Raw genomic sequence first — 23,597 nt, forward strand, 5'->3', positions numbered from 1 at the left:
TGAGTTAGTATAGTGAGAATCCACACAATCACGTGAAAATATGAATAAGCCAAGACAAAATAATGTAGCAGACACAATGTAACAGGTATAGCTGAAAATACAACAAAGATAGGGAGAAGGAAAAGGAATTGAGGGACAAGATATGTCCAAGATACGTCCAATGACAGCAGGACAGATACTGTAAATCCCATCCTCTATACACAATGAGTGTCAGTATATCACATCACAGTACGTTGCCAATGTTTCCACCACAAGGTCTCCTGTAGCCCTCAAAGAATCCTCCTCTCATAGCCTCTGTTGAGCTACTTGTGTTTTTTTTTATATATATAATTTTTATTCTGACTTAAAATAGCACAGCAAAGAAACTTATAAGGGGGGACTTGAGTTGCAATGTATACAAGAAACAGGGCTTTGACAATGCCAACATGACAGAGCCATTGTTCAGGTTAAGTTTGCAATTGTAATAATTCTCCAAGCCTGTACTGCAAAGGTGTGCAAACACATTGGTTGTGTTTGTCAGATGTCCTTGAATATCACCTAATTGAAGTATCTGAAGCCGCTAGAGACATGTTTGTAGTAAGTAAGGGACTCTAAGGGAGATTTACAGTATAACAAGGACTAGAAAGAGAGACAATACATTATAATAGTTAAGTACAGTACAGTAGCAACTATTGGAAAAATATGCTGTTGGCGTATAGAATATGCCAAACTTTTTGCACATGTACATCTGAGGATGCGCTTTTCTTTTCCTGTTGCTCTTTTGCATTTTTGCACTTTTTCATCTTTTTTTACGTCTTATTATTATTTACACCTTTTTTGATTATTATAATTTTTAGATGTGGTTTGTTGTTATTATATAGTTTTTTGATAAATACGACTTTACACAAAAACAATTTTTACTCTTATGTACCTGTACAAAAGACGTAACAATAAAGTACAACCTTGAATAATTGTTCCCCTTGGAAACAATCTGGTGTGTGTGCTCATTTCGGGTCCTGGCTCAAAGTATGGCTTAATTAGGTAATATATACCGGTTTATATTTTTTAACTATAGTAATTATAATAATTATATATATAACGATATATGGATTTTTATGTAACCTTGCAACCTTGTTATGGGTGTATATTAATCATATACAGCCATAACAAGGTTGTGCTTGTTGTGGGCAAGTTTATGGAGGTGACGTTGACTCTTTGTCTTGTTTTTCGAGATATTATTATCAGTCTCCACTAAGCAAATCCTTTAGAGACTGACTTGTGAGTCTACAAAAAGGAAAAAATACATATCCACGTTTTACAAATTGTACCTAAATTGGCCTGTGAGGTCCATTCTTTTTTTCCGTTGATCGAGAAGCGAAACACAAGCAACCCATGCTGCTGACACACATCACGGTGTGCCACAGAAAGCCCCATCAGATCGAATCAGGGGTGTCGCACCAAATTCTGGGCCCTGGGTACAAGGATTCACTGCGGGCCCCCCATGAATGTTCTTCATAGGAATGTTCTCAACCCATTTAGACTGGGAACGCATTATTACACGTTATTTTGTGCTTCAACTATTGAAAAATAGCAGATATACAATCTCACAGACGCTGTTTTTTGAAAAACCTATGTTTCTCGGTGGTGCTCAAACTTTTTCAAGTGAAGGACCCCCAAAATGAGTATTGGATACGGACCCTCATCTCAAAATACTTAGTTCCAGGGACCCCCCAGAAGCAAGATTTGTGTTTGCTTAAAAATTCTACAAGCTCGCAGTGCAGCACTCGGAGCTTGTATATCTGCTATTTTTCAATAGCTAACATATGAAATAATTAAGGCCCCCTCCACCTTGGGCCCTAGTAACTCAGTCCCACTTTGCACCCCCTTGTGACGCCCCTGGCCCCATCAGATCAAAGATCAAACACAGAACAATATAGAGTAGTTGTGAGCCTACCTTAGCCTCCGACGTGGGCTCCAGGTAGCACAGGCGGTTGCCGAGCCCCTCAGCGGTCAAGCAGAACTTGCGGTTCTCCTTCTGGATGCTGGCCACGCACTGGAGCACCACTTCATCATCCTGTCAGGACCAAGCCAAGGAACATCAGTCTTTATCTCTCTCCATCTCACTCACTGCCTGGGTGTCTGTGCCATGATGTGCGTGTGTGGGCGAGCATGGCACCAGGGGAAAACCCTGACGCGCACGCACGCACACACGCACACACAATTTATGTTACGACCCATGACAGTCTAGGGGCACAGCCCGTAACATAAGAGTGACAGGACACCAGTTTACAAAAAGACTAAAATGTTTATTGGCATTTTGTAATTTAAAACCATGGCGGACTGCCAGTTAGGGATGGGACGATATGAACATTTCATATCACGATTATTGTGACCAAAGAAATCGCGATTTACGATATTATCGCGACAATCAAATTCTATTAGCCGATCTACAAGCTCACAATGCAAAGACATTTGATAGAGATTAAACAAAAGACTGTATCAAGTACGCATATTATAAGTACCTTTTACCATTTATAGAGGGTTTAAGTGGTACTGGATATGCCAAATAAAAGGTGAATTGATCCCAGTGCATGACGGAGGACGATATCACGATACATTAAATCTCCACGATACGATTATCGTGAGTGTTTTTTATCACGATAAACGATAATATTGCTTATCGTCCCATCCCTACTGCCAGTACAAAAGATGTTTCACATGATATATCAGTAGTTACAATAGTTGGATATTAGACACAATAGCCATTTAAATACATAGATTTGATGTTGACTCTTACATGTTGATGAGCAAAGCTCAACGTAGGAAAACCTGAATAAGAGAAAACAATAAACAAACTAAATAGGCTATTACAGAAATCACAAAGGAAGAGTCAAACCCAAGCTAAACTAATCCCTTTCCGAAGTGGATAAACTATAATATAAGGCAAAAGGACAAAACGAGACGGCGGGGAGAGAGCTGCCCTTCCACGGCTACGTGGTGTGCTCTCTCTCAGAGCCAAACTCAAACTGAGCATTTAAGCTAACAGACAATCATCCCACAGTGTGTCAAGAGGGTGTGGCCAATGGGGACGGAGCGTTCCGGTAGGTTGGCCAATCAATCTCCTTCCGGATAGGTTGTTCCCACCTCCGTCTCCATGTCAACGACCAAGCCTATCCCAACCCTAGAGCAGTAGTTCTCAAAGTTTTTTTAAATTTCCAGGACTTCCATTTTGATATGCATTAGGCCACAAACCCCCTTTTGTTTGAGATTACAGGTATTCTCTATATCTGGATCTGGGTCTGGGACCACAATCTGCACTAAAACATCCTCACTCGCACTCGGACAAAGAGGATTTTTATTACAGACCCATGACTCCTCCAGGACCCCTGTGGGTCCCCGGACCCCACGATGAGAACCGGTGTTGATTTTGTCGACTAAAACTATGGCGAAAAATTTCCGCCGACTACCTTTTTTCACTTATGAAAACGAAATAAAAAAACTAAGTTATGATGACTAAATGTGTTGACAATTTAAATGAATGACAAATGAAAACTTGACTAAAATGTTAGGCAGAAGAGATCCAGCAGAACTAAGACAAGTCATCATAGGTGTGTGTGTGTGTGTGTGGGTCAGGCCCACTTGGAAATCACAAAAGCGTCTCCGCGACGCGTCCACCCATCTGACCTCATAAGAGGTCAGATGGGTTGGCCGCGTGTTGGGATGATGGAACTGATCTAGGTATCACTATTAAAACAACATTCTCAAGGGGTCAAGAAATAAATACCATGACATTCACTGAGTGCAGCGCTGCAAGCTTGTAGATCTGCTATTTTGTTTGGCAAATCTTTAAATATATATGTTTTTTTAAACCAAACTTTTGTAAATCTTTGCTTCTGGAGGGGTCCCTGGAACAAAATATTTTGAGATGAGGGTCGGTGGTCAAATACAAATAATTCTAGGTGTTCTTGACATTAACATGTACCACTGATAATAGAAACATACGTTCTTCAGAAAACCGTTAGGATTTAGAAGATTTCTTCTTTTTTTGGTATTTTTCAGGCCTAAATGGGTTAATGGAACTGATCTAGGTATCACTATTAAAACAAAATTTCTAAGGGTTTCAATAGCTCCTTTCGGAACCACTCGCTCCGCGGCTATGCCGCTCCGAGATGTGGTTCCTGCTCACAGCATGGCCAAATGAGGTTTCTCCGGGGTAGTTTGCCAGGTTGTCAACCGCTCTTACCGTCACTAAGCGTTGTATCCAAAAAGCAATGGTCCTATACCCGTCTCTTGCATCTCTACTTTTTTAGCGGAGAGGGTAATCCAAGCGTTGTGTTGAAACAATACTTTAAACACGCTCATTTTGTCGCGGAGCGAGTCGTTCCGAAAGGAGCTAGGGTTTCAAGAAATAAACACCATGACATTCTACTTTCTTTTCTTTTCTTTTTTTTTTACATTTCATTTCTCTGGTGACATTGGCTACACTGGCCAGAGATACTGAGCAGCATGCAGGCAATCATACTGCAAATTATAGCAATTTCACAAACTGTATGATTAGCATTAATAATTCAGCATTCTTTGTCATCGTTAAATTAATGGTTAGAGCTTTAATAATGGGCCCTCTCTGTTGTACATCATAATAAAACATTACAGACAAGATAAGACTCTGCACTCAGCCACCCATGTGGGGGTTCTCATTCATGACTTGCAGGGGTGTCGCACCAAATTCTGGGCCCTGGGTACAAGGACTCACATGTTGTGCTTTAACTATTGAAAAATAGCAGATATACAAGCTCACAGCGCGGCACCGAGTGCCGCTCTGTGAGCTTGTAGATCTGCTATTTTTTGAAAAATCGTGAAATATTTGAATATTTCAAATCCTTCTGACGTTTTTTGAAAAAAACCTATGTTTCTATGTCAGTGGTGCTTTTTCATCTGAAGGACCCCCAAAATCATATGTTTTTGGCTACGGACCCGCAGAAGCAAGATTTGAGTTAGAAACGTTCGCTTAGAAAATACACATATTCAAAGATTTGCACACATTTTCACGACTTTTCAAAAATAGCAGATCCACAAGCTTGCAGCGCGGCACTCAGAGCTTGTACATCTGCTATTTTTCAATAGCTAAAGTATATAAAATAATTCCAGCCCCCTCCAACTTGGGCCCTAGTAACTCAGTCCCACTTTTCCCCCCCTTGTGACGCCCCTGATGACTTCAGTGTATTATTTACCCTCCTACAGTTATGCTGATTCCCCTACCTGTGCCAGGCTAATTGGACCCTAAACCCCTAAACATGATGATCAAACATAAACTATCCATAGCTGATCCTTGGGAGTCGACCCGGCCTCTTTTATGTTGTTGACACGGTTTATAATATGGGTTTATAATACGTACAACGTGTTATTATGCTGAAACAGTTCACTGCAGAGTTGATTTTAAAAGGAAGATAATTATTAGAATGGGTTCATAATGTGAAAGAGGGAGGGCATGGCTGTGTTTCGATCAGGGCTGTAATATTACATTAAAATATGTGTGTGCTGTGTGTACAGTATGTGGTATTGTTGTATTATCCAATACTAGAAGCTCGGGCGGCGACCTGGCCAACTCGGGAATGATGTAAATAGGGAATGAATGCAAACCCCATTATACCTGTTATCATACGACCTGTTTTGACCATCTGTTTGCTTGTGTCCATTCCATTTATGCCCATACATGGAGATATCTGTCTGTCTGCGTCCATGTTATGCCCATATATGGAGATCTCTGTGTCTGTCTTCTGTGTCCCTCTTATGCACATATATGGAGATCTCTGCCCTTCGGGCGGCCAAGCGTCTAGTCCGGTGCTGGCCTATACTCGGGAACGATGTAAATAGGGAATGAATGCCCCACCCTTTAATGCAAACCCATTATACCTGTTGTCATAGGACCCGTTTTGACCATCTGTTTGCCTGTGTCCATGTATGCCCATATATGGAGATATCATGCCCATATATGGAGATCTCTGCCTTTCGGGCAGCCAATCGTCTAGTCGGGGACTGGCCTACTCGGGAACGATGTAAATATGAATGAATGCCCACTCTTTAACGCAAACCCCATTTATCTGTTTGCCTGTGTCCATTTATGCCCATATATGGAGATATATTTCTGTCTGCGTCCATTTTATGCCTATATATGAATATCTCTGTATCCGTCTGTCTAAGGACCCTGCAATATGGTCCGATATACATCACTGGCCAGATGGCCAAGACATGGCGCGACCTCGCCCTTTAAGGCTTTATCATTGTGCGAGGTGAAGAGCTATCACCTCAACATTTAGGTGATAAGCTATCACCTAAAAATGAGAAAACAAGTGGAGGCCATCATAGTCACTGACTCACGGTGAAGTCCTATCACTGTGAGTCCGTGCCTCTGAAACCAGGGGGGCACACTGATTGGTCAAGATCGGCCAATCAGTGAACGGGGTGATGGGGAGATGTCTGAAAGTAAAAACAGAGGAGAGATGTCTAGGTTTGCGGTGATGGCTCTTCACCGCGGCTAATGACGTAATGTTGTAGTTTTCTGACTTTAAAGGACTACACCGCGTTGATAGCTTGTCACCGTAGACTGTACTATGATACCCCCTTTAAGACGAGGTCACTTGTCGCCCTGAGGCGTCGTACTAGTTATAACTAATTAAGCTTAATTAATTAAGCAAGAACCTAACATCACAAGAACCTAACATCGTTCTCACTGTTGTGGTGTCAGAATAATGGGCCGCGGGGCTAACGGTCAGCCCCTGCATTAACGCCAGACCACCCAAACCACATCGTTGGTGCACGGCTAATGAAGGTTCTCGGTCAGCGAATCACACAAAGCACTTTATGAATGACTAACGACACCATTACCCGTCGCCGCTCTGCCCGTTGTTTAGGTTAAAGAGAGTCGTAAACAGGCGCCGTCGAGAGGAATAAACGGCATTAATCTTTAATGGAGACGAGCGATGGGCTCGAGGCCTGTTCTGTTTTTCTTTGTAAAGGTATATGGCAGCGGTTATTAGCCTTGAGCAAAGGCAATTGTGCCCGGCTAACGACTACCCCGATATGTGTATTGCAGCCGCGGATCTGTTGTTGGCAGCCGAAAACAAACATCCACCGCTGCCGTTGTGCAAATGGGGGCTGATGGTGTTTATAGTGGCCGGCGCCGTAACTGCTGAATTGGATATCGTCGTTGTCGGGTGGAAACCTCGTATCTCCCAAGCTTCAAATGTGTACGTTCTTTCGCAAAGTAAAGCCCTGCTTCGTCATACAAGGCCGCCGCACAAAAGTAGTGAAAACAGCCGATCTACAAGCACACGATGCCTCGCACCGCGAGGCGTTGTGTGCTTGTAGATCGGCTGTTTTCACTAGTTTAAATCATTTTTAAAAAGATACATGCAAAACGAATGGTTTTGGACATACAAGGTTTCCACCCGACAACGACAATATAGTTCTCCTCCCGGATGGCAAAGCGGGCTGAATCTGCTGATGTGGCCTCCTTAAGTAAGGAGGAAGAGAGGGAGAGTAAAGAAGGAGGGAGGAGAGAGAGAGAGAGAGAGAGAGAGAGAGAGAGAGAGAGAGAGAGAGAGAGAGAGAGAGAGAGAGAGAGAGAGAGAGACTGCTTCTGCACAATGGCCAGCTGCATTATTTAATGTGGGGGGATTGTGCTGAGAGCAGAGAGTGCAGCAGCAGCAGCAGCCAGCAGTAGCAGCAGCAGAGCAATCCATTGCAGTCAGTGCAGAGTCTGTGTGCGTGTGCGTGTGTGTGTGTGTGTGTGTGTGTGTGTGTGTGTGTGTGTGTGTGCACACGCGCATGTGCCGTGCGTGAGCAAGAGAGAGAGAGGGAGGAGATAGAGAAAGAAGAAGAAAAAGAAAGGCTAGTCTAGGGATGGGACGATAAGCGATAATAAAAAAAACGCTCACGATAATCGGATCATGGATATTTAAATGACCGTGATATCGTCGTCCGTCATGCACTGGGACCAATTAAACTTTTATTGGTCGAACTGCATATCGGGTTCCACTTAAACGCACTATAATTGGTAAAAGGCACTTATAATATATGTACTTGATACAGTCTTTTTTTCACTCTCTATTAAAGGTCTTTGCCAAAAAATAGCATTGTGAGCTTGTAGATCGGCTATTTTTTGGCAAATGTTCTGCCCCAGGATAATGAAAATTTGATTACCGCGACAACATCGTAAATCGCGATTTCTTTTGTCACAATAATTGTGACGTGACATTTTCATATCGTCCCATCCCTAGTTGAGTCTGAAGAGCGTGCACGTTTTGCACGTGCCCTCTCCTCTCTCTCTCTCTCTCGTGCCCGCCTGCCCGGCCATGGGAGGCACAGCATGGAAGCCGACGTGACAGGTCCCAGGGGGCTTCAAAAGCCACGCGTGACACATTATTTCAAGTCTCTGCTCCTGTGTGTGTGTGGAGTCGTGGACCTCCTCCGATGTGGCTGCATCGGAGGAGGGGGAGGAGGAGGAGGCTCTTCTCATTCTGAGCACGTTGGACCACTGTCTGCAGAGCCCTCACCTCCCCTGAGACGCTGTAATGTACAGAGGCTGTACAATGATAAGCTGATGAATGTGCGGAGGCTGCACAATGATAGGCTGATGAATGGAGATCGCAGATCACGCAGGCAGATCTACTGACTGAATGTCTGCAACGCTGAACGCTCACCCACAGCCCAGGGGCGTCGCACCAAATTCTGGGCACTCCTGGGTGCAAGGATTCACTGCGGGCCCCCCATGAATGTTCTTCATAGTGGGAGGTTTATACCCATTTAGATTAGACTGGGAATGCATTATTTGGTGCTTTAACTATTGAAAAATAGCAGATATACAAGCTCACAGCGCGGCACCGAATTTGTTGATCTGCTATTTTTTAAAGTCTTCGAATATTTCAAATCCTTCTAAGGTTTTTTTTTAAAAACCTATGTTTCTATGTCAGTGGTGCTCAAACCTTTTCATGTGAAGGACCCCCAAAATGGCATGTATTTGGCGACGGACCCTCATCTCAAAATATTTAGTTCCAGGGACCCCCCAGAAGCAATATTTGAGTTACAAATGTTTGCTTAAAAAATACATATATTCAAAGATTTGCACACATTTTAACGACTTTCCAAAAATAGCAGATCTACTTTGAGCTTGTATATCTGCTATTTTTCAATAGCTAAAGTATAAAATAATTAAGGCCCCTCCACCTTGGGCCCTAGTAACTCAGTCCCACTTTCCCCCCCTTGTGACGCCCCTGCCCACAGCCCTCTACAGCACTCTCTGCTGACAACCGAGTAGAGCCTGACCCATATATCATCCAGCAGACATTATTGACCGATATTGGCCTATTGAAGATTGCATCGGCCACAAAGTCAGAGTATTACATGAAATATGTTGCATGAATGCAAGCAGGCCATGGGGTTCGATATGGAAATGCACATTGTTATGAACAGGCTACGCATCAGCGCTTGGCTGCATTGTTGCGACATGCAACCCCCCAGCCCCGTGCAGAGAGTAGCATGCACTGGGGTGGATCTGTGCCATGCAAGGCCATCATCGATCCATGCATCAACATCGCTGCCTGTTTGCGTGCCAAGATGCACACATGCACGCACGCATTATGGTCGCACACACGCACAGCCCTCAGTCTGGCCGCGTATACCCCTGTGTCACCCCTCCACACAGCAGAGTACAATTATGTGTCTGACGCTGGCCTCGCTTGCTCTCTCCCCCTCCCCCTGTTAACCATGTTAGGCCTGGGATTATTTAACGCTTTAACTATTGAAAAATAGCAGATATACAAGCTCACAGCGTGGCACCGATTGCCACGCTGCGAGCTCGTATATCTGCTATTTTTGAAAAGTCATTTTTGCTAATCTTTGAATATATAATATATATATATATATATATATTTGTAACTCAAATTTTGCTTCTGGGGGGTCCCTGGAGTTAAATATTTTGAGATGGGGGTCCGTGGCCAAATACATATCATGTCGAGGGTCCTTCACGTGAAAAAGTTTCAGCACCACTGACATAGAAACATTTTTTTTTTTTTTTTTAACCTTAGAAGGATTTAGAAGACATTAATCGAATCGGGTCAAGATATTCAAAGACTTGCACACATTTTCACGATTTTTCAAAAATAGCAGATCTACATGGTTTCAGCGCAGGGTAATAATGCGTACCCGGTTTAAATGGCTTAAGCTAACAACACACACGCTCAGTCTCACACGCCTCCTGTCATACATGACCGCCACAGAGGAGGAGAGGGAGGCGGGGCTACCGTCCGTCCGGCCGGCGTCTATCAATCATTCATCAAAGTAGAGTACAAGTGATGTCAGCACAGCGGGGAACAGACACCGTGTTCTGAGTGTCTTGAGACGGCTCGCTTTACCCAGAGTTGTAGAAGAGAGAGTTACGTCACTTACGTCGACTCCCATAGTAAGCGTGTACTCTATGGTGGGAAGCTAACTTGCGTACATGCCCACAATCTGGGGGCAAGCATGCAAATCAAAATCGTTAAAATCACTAAAACGATAGAAAGATCGAAAATATGAACCCTTGTTGTAAAAAAAACTAAGTTGTCCTTTAATGCCTTGTTCGCGCGGCGTATGACGCCTGCCGGCAAAGCCGAAAATAGCCGATCTACAAGTTCACGACGTGTCGCGGACGCGACGCGTCGTGAGCTTGTAGATCGTCTATTTTCGGTGTACAGTACAAATCAGGCTTAATACTGCTGCTTTCGGCTGTTTCCCATCCAAAGACCGCTGTAGCACATTATCAGCGCTAATGAAAAGGTCAAGCCTAATTAGAGTGCTATAGATAGCAGACACAGTGGAGTAAACACGGGTTGTGGAGAGCCCTCTCATGATGGGAGTCGCCGCATAAATCTCGGGGGAGATGAGTTGACATTGATCTTGACTTTGGCATCACCACCACAGCCCCCCCTGTCTCTCTCTCTCTCTCCCCATTCTGTCACCTGGCACTCTCTCTCTCTCTCTGTCTTTGCCTCTCTCTGTTAATCCATACGGTACGTTTGTCATCTCTGTGTGCAAGCAATTGCGTGTGCGTGTGTGCATGTGTGTGTGTGTGTGTGTGTGTGTGTGTGTGTGTGTGTGTGTGTGTTTTTACTTTTCCCATGCACTTTAAATTTTGCCAATACTTAGTTATGTTTAATATTTGGTCATCATCATCATTGCTAGTTCCAGTAGTTGCAGTTTATCATTTTGTAGTAGGGGGGCCTCACCAATGACTCAAACCCAGGGGCCTGCACCCATGGGTGTATGAGTGTGTGTGTGTGTGTGTGTGTGTGTGTGTGTGTGTGTGTGTGTGTGTGTGTGTGTGTGTGTGTGTGTGTGTGTGTGTGTGTGTGTGTGTGTGTGTGTGTGCGCGAGCACACATGTGTTTAAGTGCATAAAGGATGTGTACAAATCTTATCCCTGTGGGACTGCTTTAAATGAGTAGTTGACCCCCAAAATTAATTATTTTCTATCAAGTACACAAATTGAATTCATGGAGATTTTCTGTTGTCGCATTCCTAAGCCAATAAGTAACACGCAGTTACCTGGTGGCTGTGCTGCTCAGTAAGAGACTCTTTGAGTCTCTCTGAATACGCTGGGCATCTACGAAAAAATCGCCATGAATTCAACGCTTGATGGGGTGTGTAATTAATTGAATTACTCCTCATCAGAGCCTTCTGATGATGACACAAAGACAACTCAGTGTATCTTAGTTGAAACGAATCATCTCATTCTCACGCACAAAGGAACGACGACATTGGTGGAGATCTTTACCCGGTCTTTACAGGAAAACATGCCAGAGGCCCCACTCTGCAAGGTAAGGTTGCACTAACCATTCAGGGCTTCTTTTATGTAAAGGTATCAATGTACTGGGAATCTGGTTTCCTTTCCCAAAAGAAACACTTTCTCCGTTTTGCAAAACATGGGGTCTTGAGGGTAAGTACTAGTTGCTACTGCATTAAAAGTGCTAAGGGCCGCCTGGGCCCTTAGCACTAGTCCAGTTTAATGTCCAAACTCAAAAGGTTCGTTCAAAGAGTATAACAAATCAGAAAATCCATGATTCCATTTGCAAATTCCGTAGGGGAATTTTTGGCAGCTGCCTAAAGTTTGTCTAATTCACTTACTATACACTATACTATAAAGGAAAAAAATACCCCCGACAAACTGTGGTTTAGTGATGAGTCATCACTTTTCAGAGTTTCGTGGGGGCTGTTTTTAGCCCAAGGAATGTTTTTCATGCAAAACAAATGCTTGCAATGGATTCAGAATCATTAAAACTCTAGTTTGACCTCTCACATGCTACTTAAATCAGTTTTTGGGGGGTATCTTTTTCCTTTATAATTTAGTATAGTGTTTAGTAAGTGAATGAGACACACAATTTCAGCAGCTGTCAAAAATTCCCCTACGGATTCTTCATAATCCCGAAACATTTAACGAAATTACACAAGCGACTTGACTATTAGGTGGGGATACAGTACACACACACACACACACACACACACACACACACACACACACACACACACACACACACACACACACACACACACACACACACACACACACACACACACACACACACACACACACACACACACACACACACACACACACACTGCACCACAATTTAGGTGTGTGGATTCTATTCAAAGACACTTGCAAGTCAGTAATTGTTATTGATAATGGTGAGGAGTGAAAAAAAAGAGCTTTTACAGCAAGTCAATCGGCCGTGACGGGCTCTCCTCTCCTCTCCTTTCCTCTCCTGCACTTTTCTCCTCTGCCCCGCATGCCTAATGTTAACCAACCACGAGTCCCTATCTTACAGATATCAAAGATTAGGAGTCAAGTACCTGCTAGCCTAGAACACGCGCTCCCTCAGAAGCCTAATTCCGTTTGAAGCTTCCGCTGAAGTGTTGCAGCGAGCAGTCTAGAGATCAGCCTGAACCGCTCTCAGGAGCGGACAGCTTGATCTCATTTGTTTGAATTATGGTTGGTAGAGAGCTCTGACTGCAGCCTTCCAGCAGGCAGCACAAAAAGCTTGAGGTGTAAACGGCAAACCCAACCCATTTAGGCCTAGAATTATTTAACGCTTTAACTATTGAAAAATAGCAGATATAAAAGTTCACAGCGCGGCACTGAGATGAGTTGTGAGCTTGTAAATCGGCTATTTTCGGCTTGCGGCGGGCATCATAAGACGGAGCGCGGACAAGGCATTAAAGGACAACTTTGTTTTTTTTTACAACAAGGGTTCAGTGATATGGGGGTCCGCGGCCAAATACGTGTAATTTTGGGGGTCCTTGACATGAGAAGGTTTGAGAACCACTGATTTAGAAGACATTTATAGAATCGGGTCAAAAATATTCAAAGACTTGCACAGATAAAAAAAGAAATAGCAGATCTACAAGCTCGCAGTCTGTGAGCTTGTGCTATTTTCTTATAGTTAAAGCATAAAATAATGGTTAAAGTGGTTAAAATCTAAAGTGACACAGATTTGCGTTCAGGTCTAAATGGGTAATACAGTATACACTGGTATATATATTCTATTCCCTGGCCAAGTCTCAGAATAGAGCACACACGCACGGCACGCGCACAGAGTTTGAAACAAGAGCAAAGTATTTCTCTGCAGGCTGGCAGAACCAAAGGCTTGTTGTTCATGTTTCATATTGTGAGCCTGAATGGAGCTATGATGGAATGGGGAGGAGACTCAGCAGGTGCAATATTAGCAACTTTAAGCAATGACGGCTACGGCAGACGGCAACGGTAGCCAGAAATGATCAGCGCTCGATGGATAAACCTGCTTGCCGTCACAGCCGGCCCTACAACGGCAGAAGCTCCCTTTCCACATAGTGGCTACAATGTCTGCTGAATAGACGCGTCGCCATGGGAACCAAAGAGTTCAGTAAAAGGGGTGGGACGCCGACGGCTGTTTGCTTAACGATTTTGACAGCTACAGCGATTGCGTCATAGTAGCCGTACTCCGCCTGTCGTTGCCGTCCTGAAAATCGTTGAGCTTAAAGTCCCTATTGGCTACAATGTCTGCTGCATAGACGCGTCGCTGGCTCTTATTTGAGGAATCTGCCCCAAGCTCATAGCGCATCACTTAGTGCAGTAGATCTGCTTTTTTTTTTTTGCATTTGAAATTTGTCCAAATCTTTGAAATACATATTTTTATAGACTCAAATTTTTAACTCAAATCTTAGCTTCTGGGCGTCCCTGGAACAAAATATGTTTAGATAGGTGGGGGTCCGACCGCAGCCAAATACATACAGTATAATATCAGTGTGTCCCATACAAGAGCCAACCTCTATAATTAATTAATGTGCATCCATTCAGTGTGAGATCTGCCGATGGTGGCTTTGAAAAACAGAACAAGCGCGTGGCATTGCTAGAGCAGCACAGTACTGCATGCGGAACAAACAACAATTTATATTATTTATATGATTTATTTAACTGCCCCATATTCACTTATTGACCTGGCTCACCATATCCTTATTGCTCCTCATTTGCCTCAGCGCCAAATCTATTAGCCGAACATCACTGATCTACAAGCTCGCAATTTTTAATTTGCCAATAGTTCCCCTTAGAATAAGGATTGACAGACAGGTCTAACCAATACGAACAAGAGGCGACCCTGATTGGTTAATCAGGGCAGGCCTGCATTTATCGACCAAATGACAGAGCTTCCCACAGATAAAAATAATAGTTTTGGAGGCAGACTGGGAAGTGTCACCGAGACTACATTTCTTTAGGCAGCATTGTTAGCAGTCTGAATATAATAAAATAAAAATAAAAATAAACAATTGCCTTTTTCTTGCTTATGTCAGCAGAAAACTACATATAGCAGCGGTCCTACACGGAAATGAATTATTGTCTTGTACCCACCCCATGGCTATCATTCATGCATACCGTCACTGTCGGGCAGAAACCTCGTACAGTATCTCTCCAAGTTTCAGATTTGTATGTTTTCTTTTCTCGTAAAGTAAAGCCCTGCTTCATCATCATACAAGACTGTTGCACAAAACTATAGCAGATCTACAAGCACACAGATGGATGCGAGGTGTTGTGTACTTGTAGATCGGCAATTTTCACAATTGTAAATTGTTTTAAATAAGGTTTTCTGGACATACAAGGTTTCCACCCCTACAACGAAGATATATTATTTATATTAATAGTGTGTTCTTCAGGTAATGAGGACCTATCATCTCCTGGAGTTCTCCTGCCACTCTGCGCAGCACAGCGGGCTGGCAGCTCCCTCCACACACTGAGAGCTGGGTTTGGACCAGGTCTGGACAGATGGATACAGCTGCTCACAAACTGCACCACAAAAGGCAGCTGGGCAGTTGTTGGCCCCATACTGCTACACACAAACACACACGCACAGGGGTGTCGCAACAAATTCTGGGCCCTGGGTACAAGGATTCACTGTGGGGGCCCCTGTGCTTTAACTATTGAAAAATAGCAGATATACAAGCTCACAGCGCGGCACCGAGTGCCGCGCTGCGAGCTTGTAGATCTGCTATTTTTGAAATATTTTGAAAATGTGTGCAAGAAACCTATGTTTCCATGTCAGTGATGCTCAAACCTTTTCATGTGCAGGACCCCCAAAATGATATGTATTTGGCCACGGACCCCCATCTCAAAATATTTAGTTCCAGGGACCCCCCAGAAGCAAAATTTGAGTTACAAATGTTTGCTTAAAAAATACATATATTCAAAGATTTGCACACATTTTCATGACACTCGGTGCCGCGCTGTGAGCTTGTACAGTATATCTGCTATTTTTCAATAGCTAAAGTATAACATAATTAAGGCCCCTCCACCACTTTGGGCCCTAGTAACTCAGTCCCACTTTCCTACCCCTTGTGACGCCCCTGCACACGCATACACGCACACACACTCTATGCTCATCTCTCTCTCTCTCTCTCTCTCTCTCTCTCTCTCTCTCTCTCTCTCTCTCTTTTTGTGGAAATAAGTCCCAAGTTCCCTTGCTCTAGAGGTGTTTGCAGAGAGTCATGAAATGACTTCCGTTTGTGTTATTAGCTCACTAGCGCAAACTGCTACGTTTCACATAGAGTTGTCTGCTGCATAGACGCGTCGCCATGGGAACCAAAGAGTTCAGTAAAAGGGGTGGGACGCCGACGGCTGTTTGCTTAACGATTTTGACAGCTACAGCGATTGCGTCATAGTAGCCGTACTCCGCCTGTCGTTGCCGTCCTGAAAATCGTTGAGCTTTAAGTCCCTATTGGCTACAATGTCTGCTGCATAGACGCGTCGCTGGCTCTTATTTGAGGAATCTGCCCTAAGGGGGATCTAGAAGCAGTCACACGTCAGGGTTTTGTTGGGGTATTGGGGGGGGGGGGGGACTTGCCCACCTGCCCCCGGGTAAATAAAACCTTCGGGCAGGTGAAGTTTGCTTTCAGGTTGCCCGACTGGGCAAGTGCTTGTTTGATAGGGGACGCAACCGTCTATAAACACAACACCAGATATCTGTCTAAACACCTGAACATGACCAGCACGCTCTGTCTTCTAGTCTGTGGAATGTAAAATAAGAGCACTGTTTACCTATAATGTGCTGTTTTTACTGTTGCTATATAAAAACTATAAAATAACAAGTGTGAAACATGTACTTGCCCGATGGGCAAGTGCCTCTGAGACCTTAGTGTCAACATCTGAAGCTTGTATTTTCATTGAATGTTGGCCCCAGAATAGAGACGCTGGGTTCAAGTGGTTAAATGCAGCGAACAGACAGAGCCTACAGGGTGAACAGCTTTCAAATAGTCTGTCATCTGCCTTTCTGGAGATGTTTTCCACTTTCTTGTGGTTTCCTATTCGTCATCTCGAGTTTTTTTTGTTAATTTAAACATCTCTCTCTCTCTCTCTCTCTCTCTCTCTCTCTCTCTCTCTCTTTGTGGAAATAAGTCCCAAGTTCCCTTGCTCTAGAGGTGTTTGCAGAGAGTCATGAAATGACTTCCGTTTGTGTTATTAGCTCACTAGCGCAAACTGCTACGTTTCACATAGAGTTTCCCATAGACGATCCCATAACATTACTGCTACCTTCACACAGAAATACACTACATGCTGCTACATACACTCTCCTAAGTTTCCCAATTCACACTCAGCGGTCACGTTCATATTGCTGTATTTTTCCGTTTCATCTACATCTCAAAGAACATATTTATAGTTTTGAAATGACTATAAACGTAAGCTTCGCAACACTTTGGAAGTACTAGCAATAACCATGACGTTTTGTCTGTAAAACACATCCAGGGGAAACATTGTGCGGCCAGCAAATCACTTCAAGCGCAAAGTATTTAAGATCTAATTTGTTGAAGCATCTGCAATGTTTGCGAGGCTAGTAACCTATGCAGTTCTTCCACTTGGTTAGTTTTTATCTCCTCCTGTAAGGATAATTATTATTCCAATAACTGTAATATGCATGAAATAAATGTTAAAACGATAGGGGAGGCTGTTGATTACTGTGTTATATACAGTAGCTTACATTAATGTGTGCTGTGCGGTCATGCAGTTTGGCTGATGGGTGACTTCTAATTATTGTTCCAATTAATTGGATTCTGTTTTCAGTTCTAAAAGGCGCTGGCTAAACAGATTGTGGGGTTGGGTAGCAAAAGGAGTATATGTAATATAATATGTACCATAACTTAGATGCACTCTTGATAAGTAATTTTATATATACTTTTTGAAGGAGTAATAAGTTATTTCAGAGTTGAACTGCTCTGAAATAACAGATCTACAAGCTCACAATGAGAACCGTCACCTACTAAAACCAGTAAGACTCCCTAATCGGGAGATAAGCGACCGTCAGGTCGCAGCGTGATTTTAGGCCAAAATGTGTGAAGCAGTGTCCAAAAATGTGTTTTAGAAAAATCGGCCTGATGGTGGCGCTATATGGGACAGATCCATGTTGATGAGATGAGTGTAGACATACTGTGTAGCGATTTGGTTTGAATGGCTTTGCACATTTTTACAGTAAGGAGAAGAAAAACAATCAATACTGCAGCATCTGGTCCAGAAAACATGATCGCTGATGGCTTGTATAGACGTTGATGTTGGAGTGATTCTTTGACGTGTAGCCTTTTGCTCTCTTAGAGCGTGGCATCACTCCAACACAGAGAGATGATGAGAGAGAGGGGGCGGCGCTGGAAAGAGAGACAGAGAGTAAGAGAGGTAGAAAGGGAGAGTGAGGCCCTATTTTGACATAATTCCCCTAAACCCTCAATTTTGGGGTTTAGTATTTAGGAAGGGGTGTTCCCGTGCAAAAGATGCTATTTTGGACACCTGCTATATCCCTAAAAACACCTGCCATCAGGGACGTGCTGGCCATTGGGAAAAGCGGGACAACTCCCGAACGGCCGGTTCATTCCCGGCCGGTCCAGGCCGACCATTAGGAAAAAAATAATAATAATAAAATTCCATTCCAACTTCATTCCATTTTGGGGGCTGGGCGGCCAACAAATTAAATCGTCACTGTCGGGCAGAAACCTCGTATCTCCAAGTTTCAAATGTATAATTTTTTTCGCAAAGCAAAGCCCTGCTTCATCATACAAGGCCGTTGCACAAAAGTAGTGAAAACAGCAGATCTACAAGCACACAACGCCTCGCGGTGCGAGGCGTTGTGTGCTTGTAGATCTGCTGTTTTCACTAGTTTAAATCATTTTTAAAATGATAAATACAAAACAAACGGTTTTGAACATACAAGGTTTCCACCCGACAAAGACGAAATATAACTCATGTATTTTGTCACTTTTTTTGTCACAAATCTTTGAGTAGTAGCAGCAGTGCTATAGAGAGAGATCTCTCTCTATAGCGCGCAATGAGGGCCTCTCCAACTCTTTTTCCCGGGCTGAATCAGGGGCCCAGCACGTCCCTGCCTGCCATTGCCTTTATGAGAAGACTGCGCAACCCGTTATCCCCAGTGCCCTCTCCCTCTCTGCGCACCAAAGAGCGATGTTGCCTTGGAATGAAGAGAAGTATCACTCACACACATTGCTGTGATCAGGGGCGTCACACCAAATTCTGGGCCCTGGGTATAAGGATTCACTGCGGGCCCCCCATGAATGTTAACTATTGAAAAATAGCAGATATACAAGCTCACAGCGCGGCAGAAAAATAGTGAAAATGTGTCCAAGAAACCTATGTCAAGGACCCCCAAGATGATATGGATTTGGCCACGGACCCCGATCTCAAAATATTTAATTCCAGGGACCCCCAGAAGCAAAATTTGAGTTAGAAATGTTCGCTTAAAAAATACATAATATTCAAAGATTTTCACACATTTTCACAACTTTTCAAAAATAGCAGATCTACAAGCTCGCAGCGCGGCACTCGGTGCCGCGCTGTGAGCTTGTATATCTGCTATTTTTCAATAGTTAAAGTTATAAGGGCCCCTCCACCTTGGGCCCCAGTAACTCAGTCCCACTTTCCTACCCCTTGTGACGCCCCTGCTGGTGATAAAGAACAATAAATTACAGCAATCTGCCTTCAATGTGTTCTGGATTAATTCAATGAAATGGTCTGGTGCGGTTAGCAAACGCAGATCAAAGCTTGAGCGTGTAAAATGAAACCAAATAAGTAAGGGTCTATTTTGGTTTCATTGTATTAGTCTTTGATAAACTGGTAACAGCTAATAAATACAAAATGTATTGCACAAGGAATTAATAGTCACACTATTTTGAGGATTACAGTAAAATTGTGATGACAATTACATTCATTATCACTTAATTCCGAGGTCAACTCTGCAGCCACTGGGAATCGTGGGTAATTAGGTCAGAATGAGACGTCTGAATGTTGTGTCATTGTGCGCCCAGGCTAAAGAGTGTCCAGACATGTCCATTAGGGCATTAACGAAAAAGTCGACAAGTCGACACAGTTGACTTCATTACACAAGTCGACTCCCACCAGAGAAAGTCGAAGTTGGGGGGAAAAAATCCTTTGTATTTGATTTAATATTACAGTGTATCTCAACCTTTTCAGGCCGCGACCCCCAGAATAATCATATTTTAACTGGGGACCCCCACCCTCACAAGCATTAAGAATCGAGGCGTTACATTTGGTATAACACGGTTCTATTGTGAAAATAGCAGATCTACATGCGAGGCGTTGTGAGCATATAGATCTGCTATTTTCACAATTTCTGCCTCTATAATTGACAATTTGGACAATGTTCACAAGTCGTTAATACCCTAATGTCCATTGCAGGTGTGCATTCTACCAAACGATGTTGGCACTTGGCACATGGTTGTTTTAGATACCGCAATACGCTACGCTTTCCTAAATGTTTGTTGCCAAAATAGCAATTTTAGGGAAATAGCAACAACATTGTACATTCGGTCATACCTCCATGCGCAAATAACTTTGGCATAAGTCGGAGTCGGCATAATGTACAGCGGGTATAGTGGCCCCAAAATACAGTTTATGGACAGAGCAAGCTGCCTTGCCCGCATTTCGCGGGTAGAGGGTGAGGCTAAGGGGTATAAAATAGCTAGGGCCCATCATGTTTGACGAGGAGCGACTGAGAGCTCCGTTGCAAATGGGACAATGCTGATGCAGAGGTAAACTTGTGAACGAAGTGAAGGAAGAAGCACTCACATTTTGTATTTGAGTAAAAGTATCAATATCCTGTTGTAGAAATAGTCTGTACAAGTAATGCACAGCCTATTGACTATTGTCTAAAATGTACAAAGTACAAAAGTATTGGTGTCAAAATGTACTTTAAGTACAAATGTATAAATATTTTTTGAAAATAAGATCGGCTACTTTCAAATGGCCAAAATGGGCTGAAGTGGGTAAAGCATGTTTTGTAATAATAAACAGAATCTACAAAGTAACTATTATTATTTTCAAATAATTGTATTAGAGTAAAAGTACAATATTTGCCTTTGTGGTGGAGTAGAAGTAAAAGTATTGAAAATTGGAAATAATCCAGGAAAGTAAAAGTACCTCAAAGTACTACAGTACTTGTGAACATACAGTGCTTGTGAATATACAGTGTGCACTGCACGCCCTCACGCTACACACACACACTCACTGTCGTAAGCAGGCATACACACACGCACGCACGCGCAAGCACACACAACATCCTATCGCTGAATTCCCCCGGGGCTGTTCTCAAAGTGACATCATAAATGAATCTCGACATCCATTAAATATTTCATCCTGTTTTAAAGTGATTGCTAAGGGTGCAGAGCACAGTCCTGACTACGACAGCTCTGCAACTTCTATTATCTGTGGTCTTCTGGCACGAGGGAGAGAAAATGAGAGAGAGAGAGACACACACACAGACAGACAGACAGACAGACAGACAGACAGATAGACAGACAGACAGACAGACAGACAGACAGACAGACAGACAGACAGAGAGCAGGCACATCCACACAGAGACATCAAAGAGGGCTTGAGCCTCTGCCCTTTTATCCCTCTTTAACACAAGGGTGACTAACAGGTCATGTTGACCGATTTTGAGATCGCAAAGTGCAATAACTCTCCCCGTGAAGGTCTCAGAAATGTCCCCTTCCATGACTTTTCCTAAATACTCAAGACATATTATGTTCTCGTTTTTTTCCCCTTCTGAAACGTTTCATAAGTATGAAATAATATACCATTATACCACTCTGACTGTTAGTTATCGGTCATAAAGACATGTCTCACCCATTCATCCCCCTCCCAGAAGCAAGGAGAGAATTTCACACCTTTTACACTCCCCACTTGAGAGGTCAATTGAAATGCTAATTCACATTTGGAAGACAATAGAACCCCCGCTGGCAGCAGGGGAGGAGGTGTTGCTCTCCTGGGCCAAAAGGGAGAGAATTTACCTGTCAATTTGACTGATAAATGCAGTCAGAGTGGAAGTGATTTTTTTCCAGTCACCCGAGTGTTAAAAAGTGCCCTCTCCAGACTATGAATGCAATTTTTACTATGGTAAAAGAAATGCAAATGCCCTCTTTCCATGCCATACCTGAAGACGGCATTCAAGAGAATTGCCTTGTCCAAACTCTCCTGAACTTGAATGCAGCATGTTGCTTTGAGGTCTGCTATTTTCGATATTTTCACCAAAAGCCCCTGCCTAGGGGTGGGCGATATGGAAAAATACAATATCATGATATTTTCCTAAGCTGTATCATGATACACGATTTTATCACGATTCTTTTTTCAAGTTGGTTTTTAATGGATATTTTTCAAGTTACTTGACAAAAACTAGACTCTCTGGATTCCTTTTGGGAGGTCTAAATTGAACTTTACAAGTATGTAACTCTGACAGTATACAAATGAAACCAAATGGACCCTTGAATCTCTGTATTAACGATTAAACAGGATCTTTTACAAGGTCTCCCTCAATCGTATCACGATACATACGATACCTCTGAAAAGGCATATCGTGGAGACATTGTATCGTCTCAACGATAATTATCACCATATCACCCTCCCCTACCTACCCCTGCCTCTCTAACATTCTCTGCACGTCCCTGAGACAGAGAGTGAGTCATCTCTAGTCATCTGGCACATGTTGCACAGGGGACCCGTAATATATATAATCACCATAATCTGATCACCTAATAGCCATCGAACCTTCAACTATACAGCTGTGAGGAGGACCAACCATATGGTCCCGTGCAATCCATCTCAAGGATTGGACAGGAATGATGATCTTGGCAAACCAAATGGCTCGGATTGAAAAACGGCCAGGATGAGAGGCTGGGAGAAGGGAAAAAAAGGAGTTAATTTGAGTGCGTGATCGCCCCCGGGTAAACGATGCCAAGGAAAGAGCACACAACCCAGAGAGAAGATTCTTCTCTGAAAGAAAGTCAGACAGAGATCAGTCTAACTAACAGAATGATGGCCGCTGTAAGCAGGTCATCTGGGGAGAAAGTGTTTTTTTTTTTTTTTTTTTTTTTATCAAATTGTTCTCTCACCCTTGCTGTACTTACTACAGCAGTGGTTCTCAAAGTAGGGTCTGGGCCCCCCAGAGGTCCTTGAGGGGGCTCCAAGGGCTCCCCTTGGAACCCCAAGGGGACAGATACAGAGATCCGGTTGTCCAGAGCCACATATCCAACCGCTATATGCCCATTATGGGCAGGGGCGTCACACCAAATTCTGGGCCCTGGGTACAAGGATTCACTGCGGGCCCCCCATGAATGTTAACTATTGAAAAATAGCAGATATACGAGTGCCGCGCTGCAAGCTTGTATATCTGCTATTTTTGAAAAATCGTGAAAATGTGTGCCAAGAAACCTATGTTTCCATGTCAGTGATGCTCAAACTTTTTCATGTGAAGGACCCCCCCATCTCAAAATATTTAGTTCCAGGGACCCCCCCGGATAGCATAATTTGAGTTACAATTGTTCACTTAAAAAAATACATATATTCAAAGATTTGCGCACATTTTCACGACTTTTCAAAAATAGCAGATCTACAAGCTCGCAGCGTGGCACTCGGTGCCGCGCTGTGAGCTTGTATATCTGCTATTTTTCAATAGCTAAAGTTACTAGGGCCCCTCCACCTTGGGCCCTGGTAACTCAGTCCCACTTTCCTACCCCTTGTGACGCCCCTGCATATGGGCATACTTC

The 23,597-nt window shown here is 43.4% G+C and overlaps 1 protein-coding gene across 1 annotated transcript in view; it reads right to left on the reverse strand.

The window, feature by feature from the left end:
- LOC308305985 (ryanodine receptor 3) overlaps positions 1 to 23,597 on the reverse strand; it is a gene marked incomplete at its 5' end in the record, with an annotated part of 342,849 nt that overhangs the window by 294,999 nt on the left and 24,253 nt on the right. The window contains one exon of the mRNA XM_080750884.1: positions 1,934 to 2,053. Within this exon, the coding sequence (XP_080607010.1) occupies positions 1,934 to 2,053 (120 nt within the window). The remainder of the gene's footprint in view (positions 1 to 1,933; positions 2,054 to 23,597) is intronic.

The sequence above is a fragment of the Nannobrachium achirus genome (genome assembly GCF_963921795.1).
Source record: "Nannobrachium achirus genome assembly, chromosome: 20".
Taxonomy (NCBI): Eukaryota; Metazoa; Chordata; class Actinopteri; order Myctophiformes; family Myctophidae; genus Nannobrachium; species Nannobrachium achirus.